Source organism: Nicotiana attenuata, chromosome 8, assembly GCF_001879085.1.
Source record: "Nicotiana attenuata strain UT chromosome 8, NIATTr2, whole genome shotgun sequence".
Classification (NCBI taxonomy): domain Eukaryota; kingdom Viridiplantae; phylum Streptophyta; class Magnoliopsida; order Solanales; family Solanaceae; genus Nicotiana; species Nicotiana attenuata.
This window is the reverse complement of record NC_031996.1, coordinates 46262111-46274355: the sequence shown is the minus strand read 5'-3', so window position 1 is coordinate 46274355 and position 12245 is coordinate 46262111. Positions and strand designations below refer to the sequence as shown.

The 12245-nt window shown below is 37.0% G+C and overlaps 1 protein-coding gene and 1 long non-coding RNA gene across 2 annotated transcripts; both read left to right on the top strand.

Annotated features, from left to right (window-relative positions):
* On the top strand, positions 237-6362 carry LOC109231397 (protein DAMAGED DNA-BINDING 2). The gene is made up of 11 exons (XM_019397052.1): positions 237-554; positions 642-732; positions 1004-1131; positions 1793-1915; positions 2080-2168; positions 2287-2407; positions 2968-3059; positions 4455-4584; positions 4752-5000; positions 5115-5311; positions 5876-6362. Exons 1-11 carry the CDS (start codon positions 339-341, stop codon positions 6099-6101), a joined length of 1662 nt encoding a protein of 553 aa, XP_019252597.1. The 5' UTR covers positions 237-338; the 3' UTR covers positions 6102-6362.
* On the top strand, positions 8293-10469 carry LOC109231396. The gene is made up of 2 exons (XR_002068808.1): positions 8293-9770; positions 10022-10469. It is a non-coding gene; the product is annotated as an uncharacterized LOC109231396 (long non-coding RNA).

Sequence of the window (12245 nt, the reverse complement as noted above, 5' to 3'; positions counted from 1 at the left end):
TTTACTAGTATAGAATATACGCGTATCATAAAACTAGTCATTCACTGCAAACGGTTACCACTAACGAGACCAAACAAAATACGGATCCATCTTTTATTTTCGGGGTACAACGATATCCCTTAACGGCTAAGGACATACCACGTAGCCTCCCGCCAATAAAGAGAAACACTAACGTCGGGAAAAAGACGGAAAACTCCTCAACTGACCTAGGTAATTGAAATTCTTCGAATTTCCCCCTTTGTAAAGTCGGTGTGGTTAACCGCTGGCTTTCTATTCCTATTTTCTGGCCCCCCAAATTCAAATCAGTATCTCTACTCCTAAGTGTAACTGTGTCCAAAATGCCTCCACAAACCAGAAGAAGTTCGTTTCCGAAAGTGGTGATCGAAAGAGACACCGAGTCCGAGGAAAGCTCGTCCGAGGATGAGGCTATTGAAGAAGAAGAAGAAGAAGAAGCTAATGTAGTTGTACCTGAAGAGACAATAGAAGAAGAGGCGTCGGAGTCGAAGAAGAAAGGGAAAACACCCATCACTATTACTCTCAAGAAAGTTTGCAAAGTATATGCCGACCCCCTTTTCTTCTTTTTCAGATTCATGCTCTTTCGGCTTGCGGAATAGTGGGATTTTCATCCATTTTTTTCCCAGGTTTGCAAGAAAACGGGTCATGAAGCAGGGTTTAGGGGTGCCACTTACATTGATTGCCCAATGAAACCATGTTTTCTCTGCAAAATGCCTGGTAATTTCTGAAGGTTTTAGTTAAGACTCTGTGTACAAGTATTTAGGTAGCTTGTATTTTTCTCTTTGTAACTTATTCTAGTTAGTTCTGCTAAAATATTATCACTGTTTCTGCTCGTCTTATGTTAATATATTTTTTCTTATTTATTCCGTTGCATATCTCCTGAATATAATAGTTGTCTGTTTCATGTTTTTTGTGATACTTTACACGAAAATCTTAAATTTTGTTTTGTTTATCTCTCTCTCTTTTTTTTTTTGGGTGGGGGTTGAAGGGCACACCACAATGACTTGCCCTCACCGAGTAGCTACAGAATATGGAATAGTCCCAGCGCCACGCAAGAACACAACTACTTCTTTGGAATTTGTTTTCCAACGCCAGCTTCAACCACGGCTTCCTCCAGTAAGCTTTCTCTTACTGTGCAAAAGATTTCCATAGTTATTGGAGGTGCTATCCTGACATATAATTCCATCTTGGATGTTGTGTCTCAAAACTAATCTCCTGTAGTATCTAATTAACGGTAGAGGTATTGTTGTTTGTCATTAGACATGAATGTTCATACTTCATTGGCATTATTCAGAGATTCATGGATAATAGTAGTTTGTGAGTAAGCTTTACAGTTTGACTAGAAGGTTTCTGTTTCTGTTTTGGGTTATATACTTATCTTACAGATACTAGATTGATATTCTAGCTGCCGGTGATGTACTTTTATCTCATTTGGAACATGGTTCTATTCATTTATACTCCTTCTGTGCTGTTTTTGTTGCATTCTTTCCTTTTTAGTATGTTCCAAAAAATTAGACACCTTTCTATATTTAGAAACATTTAACTTTAGACTTCCTATTTTGCAATGTGTTCATGGTTATTATTTTTCATACACAAAATTTATTTTCTACCTTGGTCTATGGTTATAGGGTAATCTTTCATTGTCACTCCTTGTAAGCTTAAAGAATCAAATTCTTGTTTACTATTGTGCAACATTTTCTCTTCAAGTAGTAGATGTCCAAAATCTGTATCTTCAGTAAAGCTGCTTCATATTTTGCTGATTTGGTTTCTTTAATAGATCAAGCCAGCTTATGTGATCCCAGATCAAGTCCACTGTGCAGTTATCAGGTACCACAGTAGGCGAGTCACATGCTTGGAGTTTCATCCTACAAACAACAATATTCTTTTATCTGGTGATAAGGTGCGGGTTCTTTCTGCGATATAGCTGAAAAGTGTGACTATGAATTGAGGTCACTGTTGCAAGGGTCACATAAATTTCTGGAGGTTAATGCAATATTACTTTATTTTACAGACCCCATTAGTGGGATTTCACTGGGTCGTTGTTGTTGTTGTTGTTGTTTACAGAAAGGCCAACTTGGTATCTGGGATTTTGGTAAAGTACATGAAAAGACAATATATGGGAACATACACAATTGTATACTCAACAACATGAAGTGAGTATTTATCTCTCTTGTTGCATCTTTTGATTCTTTAATGTTTGCAGCTACTTATAGATTTCACCTGCATTACTATGTCCTCAATCAATAAATGAGTTACTTTTAACTCGTGTAGGTTCAACCCGACAAATGGTGGTTCAATATATTCTGCTTCATCAGATGGGACAATAAGTTGCACTGACCTGGAGACTGGGATTTCCTTGTCACTAATGAACCTTAATCCAAATGGGTGGGAGGTGATTTTTCGAATAGAAGCTGTTGTGTGAATTGATTATCTGTTATTTCTGATATTGTGCTTGGACGAGCCTATGGCACATTTTTGAACTACTGTGTCCCCTTTTAGGGCGTGTAGATACTTTTCAGCTTCAAGGACACAGATCATTTCAGGAAATTTCAGCCTTGCTGATATACAGAAAACATATCACATTTACAAATTTGATTCATTTTTACTCTCAAGTTCCGTCTTCCTCTTTGGTTTCCAGTTAGGCTTGTTGTTTAAACCAGCTTGAGTTTTCGCCTGTACTTTAGCTGAATACTTTGAATCGATAAATACATGAGATTAAGTGTGTTCCCTGACTGTGGGTCAAGGTAAACGACATCTTGATGCACCGATTGTGTTTCTAAAAATGCTATCGATGAGATTCTAGGTTCTCGCTAATTACATCACTGAATCTATTGCTTTCAGTTGGGGATAGCAAAGAAAAGGAGAGTGAAATACATGTCGCCAACAAGTAGATTATCGTGAAGTGGTTATATGGTTCTATTGGAGTTTGAGTTACAGATGATTTTTCTGTAGGGACCAAGCCGTTGGAGGATGCTTTATGGGTTGGATGTTAACTCAGATAAAAGTGTTGTCCTTGTTGCTGATAATTTTGGATATCTGTACATGTAAGTGTCTTTTGAACTTTCTGGGGAGGTCAATGTTTATGCTAGTATTGAAGATTAGAATTTCTTTCCCTAAAAAGTTCTGTAGAAATGAAATTCTGTTTTCTTATTTCTCAAAATGACTGGTTTGATGATACTTTGTCATGTGCATTAGGTTAATGTACGTCTCATATATCAGTAACAGAAAATTTTGACCTGATTTTCTGGGCAGCTGGAAATTATTAAGGATTGTTTACTTGTCCTTTGAAAAAATAATTTTCATTAGGTTAGCTGTCACAGTAATTCAAGCAGACTTTTGTGCAGTGTGATTATCATTTGGGCTGTAGCCTTAAAAATTATGTTAATCCTGATTCTTTTACTATATTTGAGGCGGAAAGGATTTTTTTTTGGGGTGGGTGGGGGGGGGGGGGTTTGGTGGGAGGGTGGGGGTTCTGGGGATGAACGGGTAATTGGATAAAAAGATAAGGTTTTCTTATGGGGTAAAGATGATAATGCCGCACTTCTTTTTGCTGAATGCTGCTTTCTGAACTGAGTTATTTTCAGTTCATGTGACAACAACAACAAAAAACCCGGTGAAATCCCACAAGTGGGGGTCTAGGGAGGGTGAGATGTACGCAGCCTTACCCCTACCTTGGAAGGCAGAGAGGCTGTTTCCGGAAAACCCTCGGCTAAAGAAAAAATAAAAAGAAGCAATGGCAACAAGTCTAAACAACAATAAGATAAAAAGAGGACCGAAACCAAGGTAGCAAATAAACGGTAGTAATAGCAATCTAAGAATAAATGGATAACAAACTAACACTAATGCTATGAACTGAGTAAGACAAAGGGAGATACTCGACTACCTATTAATCTTCTACCCTAATCCTCGACCTCCACACCATCCTATCAAGGGTCACGTCCTTTCAGTTCATGTGAATATTATAGAATAATTAAGTAGTATTTAAAATGACCAACAACTACAGATAAATGGTGCTATAAGACACGTCAAGTTTTAAGCTGAATTCGTATGTATAGACTTCTATTGAGTGTTGAATCGTTTACATGGAATATCTGCACAGTGTGGTTCATCTTTTAATTCCAAGTCCTTTGGCAAAAGTAATTTTGTTATCTTTCAGTTGCATACTGTTTGCAATTGAACTTTGAAAACATTTACTGGAAAACTAAGTAAAATTTCAGCCTAGAGGATCAAAAGTAGAAATGTTTGAGGAGAGTTGGTTGTTTGGAAGAAAGATTCTAATTGATGGAACTTCTGTTCCATTTCCTACAACATTGCTTGTCAAAGCAAGAACAGACTTTGCTTTGACTGTATTCCACTACCTACACCATCTTTTTATGTGTTTGATCCCATTATGGTTTTGTATTTGGTTGCATTTGTTTTTATTTGGTGCACATGTACAGGGCTGATATGCGGAGCAATAACATAATAAGCAAACCTACTTTGATTCACAAGAAAGGAACTAAAGTTGTTGGTCTGAACTGCAATCCTCTTCAACCAGATCTATTTCTGAGCTGTGGGAATGATCACTTTGTAAGTTACATTTACTTGATCAGTCTATATGATCTGGCACTTGATTTTCATTTTTGATTCATGTAAATAGCATAAGAGCTCGTTGCAGAAAATACCTCTATTCCTTCTTTATATGCGTTAAATCAGTGGTGATAATTTTTATCAAGTGAAATATTTTGATGCCACAGGCTCGAATATGGGATATGCGCCGCTTGGAAGCTGGGTCTTCTCTTTACAATCTTGAACATAAACGTGTTGTTAGTTCTGCATATTTTTCTCCACAAAGTGGCAGCAAAATACTTACTACTTCGCTCGATAATCGGATCCGTGTGTGGGATTCAATCTTTGGCAACCTTGATTATCCAAGCCGAGAAATTGTTCACAGTCACGATTTTAACCGATATCTTACAGCATTCCGAGCAGAATGGGATCCAAAGGTAAGCATGTGCAGAACTAATTTGTTAATTGCAGAATTCACCATTTAATTCCTGATTGATTTCAAAGTAGAAAAAGTGGAGCAGGTCTATATCAATGAATATTACTTTGTGCAGGACTCATCAGAGTCTCTTGTTGTCATCGGGCGTTACATTAGTGAAAATTATGATGGAGCTGCTTTGCATCCCATTGACTTTATCAACATCAGTACTGGGCAGTTGGTTGCCGAGGTTATGGACCCAAATATAACAACTATTAGTCCGGTGAACAAGCTACATCCACGTGAAGATATTCTGGCATCTGGTAGTTCAAGGTTTGAACAATGATCATATTTATGTGTCTTATGCGGTGATAACTACAAGTAGTGAACGTACTGTTTTGGTTGTTTGTGGCATATGGATGCCACTTTGCTTATATAGAATTATATTATGACTGTTCTCTGTTAAACAACAATAAATTGACCCTTTCCCTGATTGAAATCTTCCTACTGTTTGAAGCATGTTAACGCAGAACATGATTCAAGGTTGATGTGTTGCCGAATATCTTTTCAGATTCTCACATCTTGTTACTATACTTTGCACCCAACATAGTAATTTAAGGTTTCTAACAATTACTTTTCCCATCAATCACTTTGATCCTTCCAATGTTGCATGCTCTATTGTCAATAGACATCCCATTGTCAGTTATTTGAAAGGAGCCCCTTCAACAATCTAACTGCGGTTTTCGTAGTTTACTTTGATTTGGATTAGATTTCACTAGCTATTTGTAAGGGAATATGAGGGATTGTGTATTTGGCCTGCCTTGTGATATATACCTCTGTTGGCTTCTCATTCTAGTAAGCATTTAATATGTACTATTGATTATTTTTGTATTTCAGGTCTCTTTTCATTTGGAGGCCTAAGAAGCTGTCTAACATTGCACAACCTAGAGAAGAAAAGAGAATTTTGTTATGCGGGGAGGCCAGTAAGAAACATACCAAGAAGCATGATCATAACAGTGATGATGATTCTGACAATGATATATTTAGAGGCAAGAATAAGGGCCTCAAGCAGAAGAAACTTCCATTAAAATTGTCTTCATATAGTTCCCGGAAAAGCCGTTGACTTTTGGAACCGAATGACACCTCTGCCAACGATTAAGCGCATTTTTGCGTCCTTTAACTGTGCTATAGTGTTGGAGTACGACGCAGTATCTCGCTGTCCATGTCCCCTTTTGGTTTGTGTAATTCCCGTCCATGCTCCTCGAAACAGCTAATGTTTTTGATTAGTTTAGAGTGTGTGATTGCTGATCTAGTGTCTGTAAGTAGTACTGCAAATGTGATCCGTCGGAATTGGAAATCGCCTTTTTTGGGGTTCTTTCGCGTAGATGTAATTCATGTCAACCAATGAGGGCTGACTAGTGTTTTACGTCGGTTTTTGCTTATAAACCATCACAGTGAACTAGTGTTTGAAAAGGCGGGTGTATGAGGTGGGGCTTTTTACTTAAGCGAGGCGAGGCGTAAGCCCTGAGATGTGCGGCGTAAGCCTCACATATCTTTAAATTTTTTTATTAATTAATTAATAAGGAGAGGAACCTTGGCGTAACTGGTAAAGTTGCTGTCATGTGACTAGGAGGTCACGGATCGAGTCGTGGAAATAGCCTCTTGCAGAAATGAAGGGCAAGGCTGCGTACGATAGTCCTTGTGGTCCGACCTTCCCTGGGTGAGCTTAGAGAACCGGAATGCCCTTTTAATTTATTAATTAATAAATTAACGTAATAACTCAAAAAAGTAAAAAATATATTACTCCCTCTGTTCCAGTTTATGTGAACCTATTTCCTTTTTGGTCCGTTCCAAAAAGAATGAATCCTTTCTAAATTTGGTAACAATTTAGCTTAAACTTACAACTCTACCCTTAATGAGAAGCTTTTATAACCACAGAAATACTCTGGGTCCTATTTGGACTTGTTTAGGACCACAAGTTCCAAAAGTCTTTATTTTTTTTTTAAACTCCGTGCCCAGTCAAAGAGGTTCACATAAATTGAAACAGAGGGAGTACAAGTTTGAGAAAATTAAAAGGATCAAAGAAACTTATAGAAAATAAACTATCTAGTATGGTTTTGCAAGTATAATAAAGTTATTATGAGATAGAACTCAACTATCATATCTTAACTTTCAAATAATTAAAAGACCACAATCTTTTAAAAAAACATATATTGTCAAGCTATATCCTTAAAAGTAAATAATTAATAAATTCTATCTATATTACAATTTAAAGGTCACTCTTTCATGAATAAATAAAAAATTACTTTTAAATAACTCAGCAAAATAATAACATTTAGATAATTTTGAGAGACATAGAACTAAGGCATGAAGACCAGTAGCAATTGAAGATATAGATTTCGACTATTTATTTTCAGAAGAGATATTCAAATGATATTCACCCTCACAATATTCTCAATTGTTAATTAGATATGTAACACTATTGTTAATTGAATTAAGGAATTTGACACATGATTTGCAAAGAACTGTTGAGCGAGCTTAGCAATAAGCGTTAGGCCTATCTAGGGCGCATAGTTGGGTGGTTAAAGCGTAAGCCTTACAAAACCAAGCTTCACACATAAGCCTAAGGGTATTTTTTAAGTCCCCGGCGGCACTTGTGTTTGCTGTATTCAAAATAAGGTAGTTATTTTGCGTCTAGGTGCCGCGTGTTGTTTCCGAAGGAATTATTGTAGCGATGAATGAGATTTTGTCATAGTGGTGAGAATGAAGTGAAAAATAAAATGACCGTGTAATATCTTGAATTCTAATCTTAAAAGACCTATCTAGATATTCTAGAACTTTGTTGGTAGATAAAGTTACTAGGTATTTCTTGTATATGGTTCTAGAAAAATGTATAAAAATATTTTTTGACAAGTATAGATAGGGAAAGTCTTGACTATTTGTAACCAAGCCAATTCAAGAAGTCTTCTTCAATAACAAAGTTCCCCTTTCCAAAATCTTTTTTCTCCTTTCATAGCTTTCTCTTCTTTAGTTGAATCTTTCAACTTTAGTTATTGATCTTAGTCTAGCAAAAGGTCTTCAAATAATATATTTTTTTATTATTCTCTACATGATATCATAGCCATTGGTTGACTTCTGGATATATTTACAAGGGCGGATTATTAATTAACTCAATTGATATCTTTGAATGGATTTGGGTGGTTATGCTAATGGACTGGGGATATAATTGTTGAAATTAAGAGCTACAAATAGTTGTACATTTTTGTATAAAAATTATACTCTTCTAGAAGGTAGTTAGTTATTCATTTTTTCTGTTAGTCGGTTAGTAGATCTGGTAAGTGTTAGGATAAATACACAGTGTCTTTTGCAAGCAAGACAATTAATCGATGATTTGATTTCATCTGTCTACAATCTGTCTACAATTCTTCTCTGCCTTCTCTATAGAATCGCATCTCCTCTTTCTCATCTTCAGTAAGCTCGCTAATGGCGGAACCTAGGGATGGAATTTAACATGGTATTAAAGCCATGGTTCTTGGCGATTCAAGTAGCGAGCTTCTACATTGATTGAGTACATTCATTTCTCCCCTCTTCTACCCATTTTAGGTCTTCGATTTCTCTCTGGTTGAATTTTCCTAATTCATCAAAATTGTTAGTTTTCTGCACATATGACGAACAATTCACCTCAAATCACAGCTAGATCTTTGTATGCAAACACTCAACAGATCGATTGCAATGATCCGCTGTATGTTCATCCCTCGAATAAACCACGATTGTCAGTCATTCCTCAATTGTTGATTGGAACTGAGAACTACTCAGACTGTAGACGATCTATGGAAATGTCACTCCTAGTGAAGAATAAACTAGGATTTGTTGATGGAGCTTGTGCGAGAGAGTAATATGAAAAAATGCCTTTCAATTATGCCAATGGGATCATTGTAATTCAATAGTTCAGTCTTGGATCCAGAGCTCAGTGGTGAAGGAGCTTAGAAAAAGAATTCTCTATTCCTCAAATGCGTAGAAAGTATAGAAAGCACTTACGAATCGTTTTAATAAGGTAAATGCGACTTAGGTTTAACATATGAACAGGGAAATTAGTTGTTTGATGCAGGGGATTTCAAGTGTATCAGTATACTTTTCTAATTTGAATGATCTTTGGGATGTGTTTGAGTCGATAATTCCTCAACCACGTGACTGTAAAAATTCCAAACTTTTTGTTGAGTTTCTTCGTCAACAGAAACTTATGAAGTTCTTAATGGGTCTAAATGATACCTATGCACCACAAAGAAGGCAAATATTGATGATGCAACCAATGCCTTCTCTGGGCCAAGAATACTCGATGATAATTCAAGAGGAAGGCCAGAGGCTAAGCAATGGTTATGGTGCACAAACTGGGGTTTTGGGAAGTGGACCTGTGAACACTGAGAGTAGCTCTTTTGTTTAAGCAAATAGCTCAAGTGTAAAGTACAGGAAGAATGCAAATATGCAATGTGATTACTGCAAATTGAAAGGACACCAAAGGGACACATGCTATAAACTGGTGGGCTATCCACCGGGATTTAAATTCAACAACAAAAGGAGAGGTGGTTATGACAATCACACATCAGTAGCACATAATGTGAGTGTTATGGAAGAAACTCAGTACGTAGGAAATGCTGGAAATGGGATGACAAATGGTATGGTTAATGCAATAACTCCAATCTTCACACCTGAGAAATATCAACAGATTATCAAAATGCTAAGCAAGGAGAAAGGACTAGCGGAATAAAAAGGATCAACAGAAGTAGCCAACATGGTAGGTAATTCAATTACTGACCAAGTTTAGTGGATTACTGATACTGGAGCCTCCAATCATATTGCTTCCTCCTTAGATCTATTGTCTTGTCCTAAGCCTATACCTCCCTTCAAGTCTACTTCAGTATATTTACCAAATGGACATAGTACTAATATTATACACACATGATCTTATGCTTTATCCAGTACTCAAACACTACATGATGTGCTTTATATGCCTAAATTCCAGTATAATTTGTTGTTTGTTTCCAGATATACAAGAGAATTAAAGTTTGTAGTCGCTTTTTATCCTATTTTGGTCTCTTTCAAGACCTCTTCAGTGGAAAGGTAAGGGGGATTGATAGCCTCAAGGATGGACTCTACATCCTCAATCCTTCAAAGCCTGCTGCTCTTCCTGTCTCCACATGTATGACTACTTTACCTAGCCTTCCTCAAGTCTTTGTTGGAATCAAAGACTTGGCCATTCTCCTCATTCAGTTCTATGAAAATACCTACAATAAAGACATTGTTTTCTAGTTCAGATACATGCAACTGTCATGTTTCTTCACTAGCTAAGCAAATTAGGTTACATTTTCCTACTAGTACTTCAAAATCAAGTTGTACATTTGAACTTGTTCACATGAATGTATGAGGTTCTTGTAGAGTGTGTACTGTGTACCTACAATGGCAATATATACTTTCTTACTCTTGTTGATGATTATTCGAGGATGACTTGGACTTTTCTCTTGAGAATGAAAAGTGATGTGTATGTAGTTCTGTCCAATTTCCTTCGCTTAGTAGAAAATAGGTTTTCTTCTGCTATCAAGACTTTTTGATTCGGCAATGGCTATGAATTTTTTTTAATTCTCTTTGTTCTACTCTGTTTAAAGCCAAATGAATTATCCATCAAAGCAGTTGTGTCTACACCCCTTAACAAAATGGAGTTGTAGAAGGAAGCATAGACACCTCCTTGAATTAGGTAATGCCCTGAGATTTCATGCTGCACTCCCATTGAAACTCTGGGGTGACTGTAATTTATCAACTACCTATATCATTAATAGATTGCCTAGCAATGTTTTACATGGGAAATCTCCCTATGAACTATTTCATGGTTCTTCTCCCAAACTTGATCACATGAGGACAATAGGTTGTCTTTGTTGTGCCAAAAAACCTAATCTTCATGATAAATTTTCACCAAAATCTGTACAGGTTGTCCTCTTACATGATCGCGGTTGTACTTCATGATCGCGATGCAAAAAATATACTGCCACAATTTCCTCTAAGCATTCACGGCACTCCCCCTCACAACCGTGATGAATATCTCTGTCAGACCTTCGCGAATGCGGTTCAACATGCGCGAACGTGAAAAAGAACTTATCGAGAATGCCCAACCCATCTTAACATTTCGCAAACGAAGAGACCTGGACGCGAACGCCAAGAATGCTAGTTACTAACAATATGCGATCACGGCTTCATATTCACAATCGCAAAGAACAAGTGAAGCACCAAAAAATAGCAGAAACCAGTCGAGCCAAAATGTTTCGAAACTTGTTTGAAACTCACCTCGAGCCCCTCAGGACCCCGTCCGAACATGCCAACAAGTCCCAATGCATAACACGGACCTACTAGAGGCATCAAATTACACATAATAACATCAAAACTACGAATCATCGATCAAGATCAATCTCTTAAGTTCACAAACTTCAAACCAAACGTCCGATTCAAGCCTAACCAATCCGGAATGAATCCAAAATTTTCATAAAAGTTCCAAATGACATATTGAACCTATTTCAACCCCTGTAACACCAATCTGAACCCAATAATATTGAATTCAACTCCAAATCAAACCTATGAACTTTCCAAGCCTTTAAATAGCTAACTTTCGCCAAATAGTGCCGAGACCTTCTAGAAACATTCAATTGAAATTTGGGCATATGCCCAAGTCCAAAATCACCATCCAGACATAGCGAAATAATCAAAACTCTAATCTGGGGTCAAATTAATAAAAGTCAAACTCGGCCAATTCTTCTAACTTAAAACTTTCAAAATGATAATCATTCTTCCAATTCAATTCCGAATAACCTAAAAAGCAAAACCGACGATACAAACAAGTCATAATACATCATACAAAGCTACTCATGCCCTCAAACCATTGAAGGAAATGCAAATGCTCAAAACAACCGGTCAGGTCGTTACACTATCATGAACAAAATTTGTGCCTAATATCCTAGCCTCGCCAGTCTCAAACCAACCAACCAAAGAATGACATCGCCTCCCATATAATGCCTCATACGAAGCCATCTGAATGATCCACTGATAGCTTTTGTACACAAACTCTACTAATGGAAGAAATTGATCCCACTAGTGTCGCGACCCCAAAATCCACCTTGAGGATGGTGATGGCATCTAGTCTTTAAAACTAGGTAAGCCTAACACATGATTATAATAATAGAATTAAACAACTTAACCGTTAAATATAAACTAGAATATGCCATAA

Coding starts and splice junctions, on each gene's coding strand:
- LOC109231397 (XM_019397052.1), top strand. CDS start 339: ATGCCTCCACAAACCAGAAGAAGTTCGTTTCCGAAAGTGGTGATCGAA. Junction 3,060..4,454: donor AATTTTGGATATCTGTACAT/GTAAGTGTCTTT, acceptor GCACATGTACAG/GGCTGATATGCGGAGCAATA. Junction 5,001..5,114: donor GAGCAGAATGGGATCCAAAG/GTAAGCATGTGC, acceptor TACTTTGTGCAG/GACTCATCAGAGTCTCTTGT.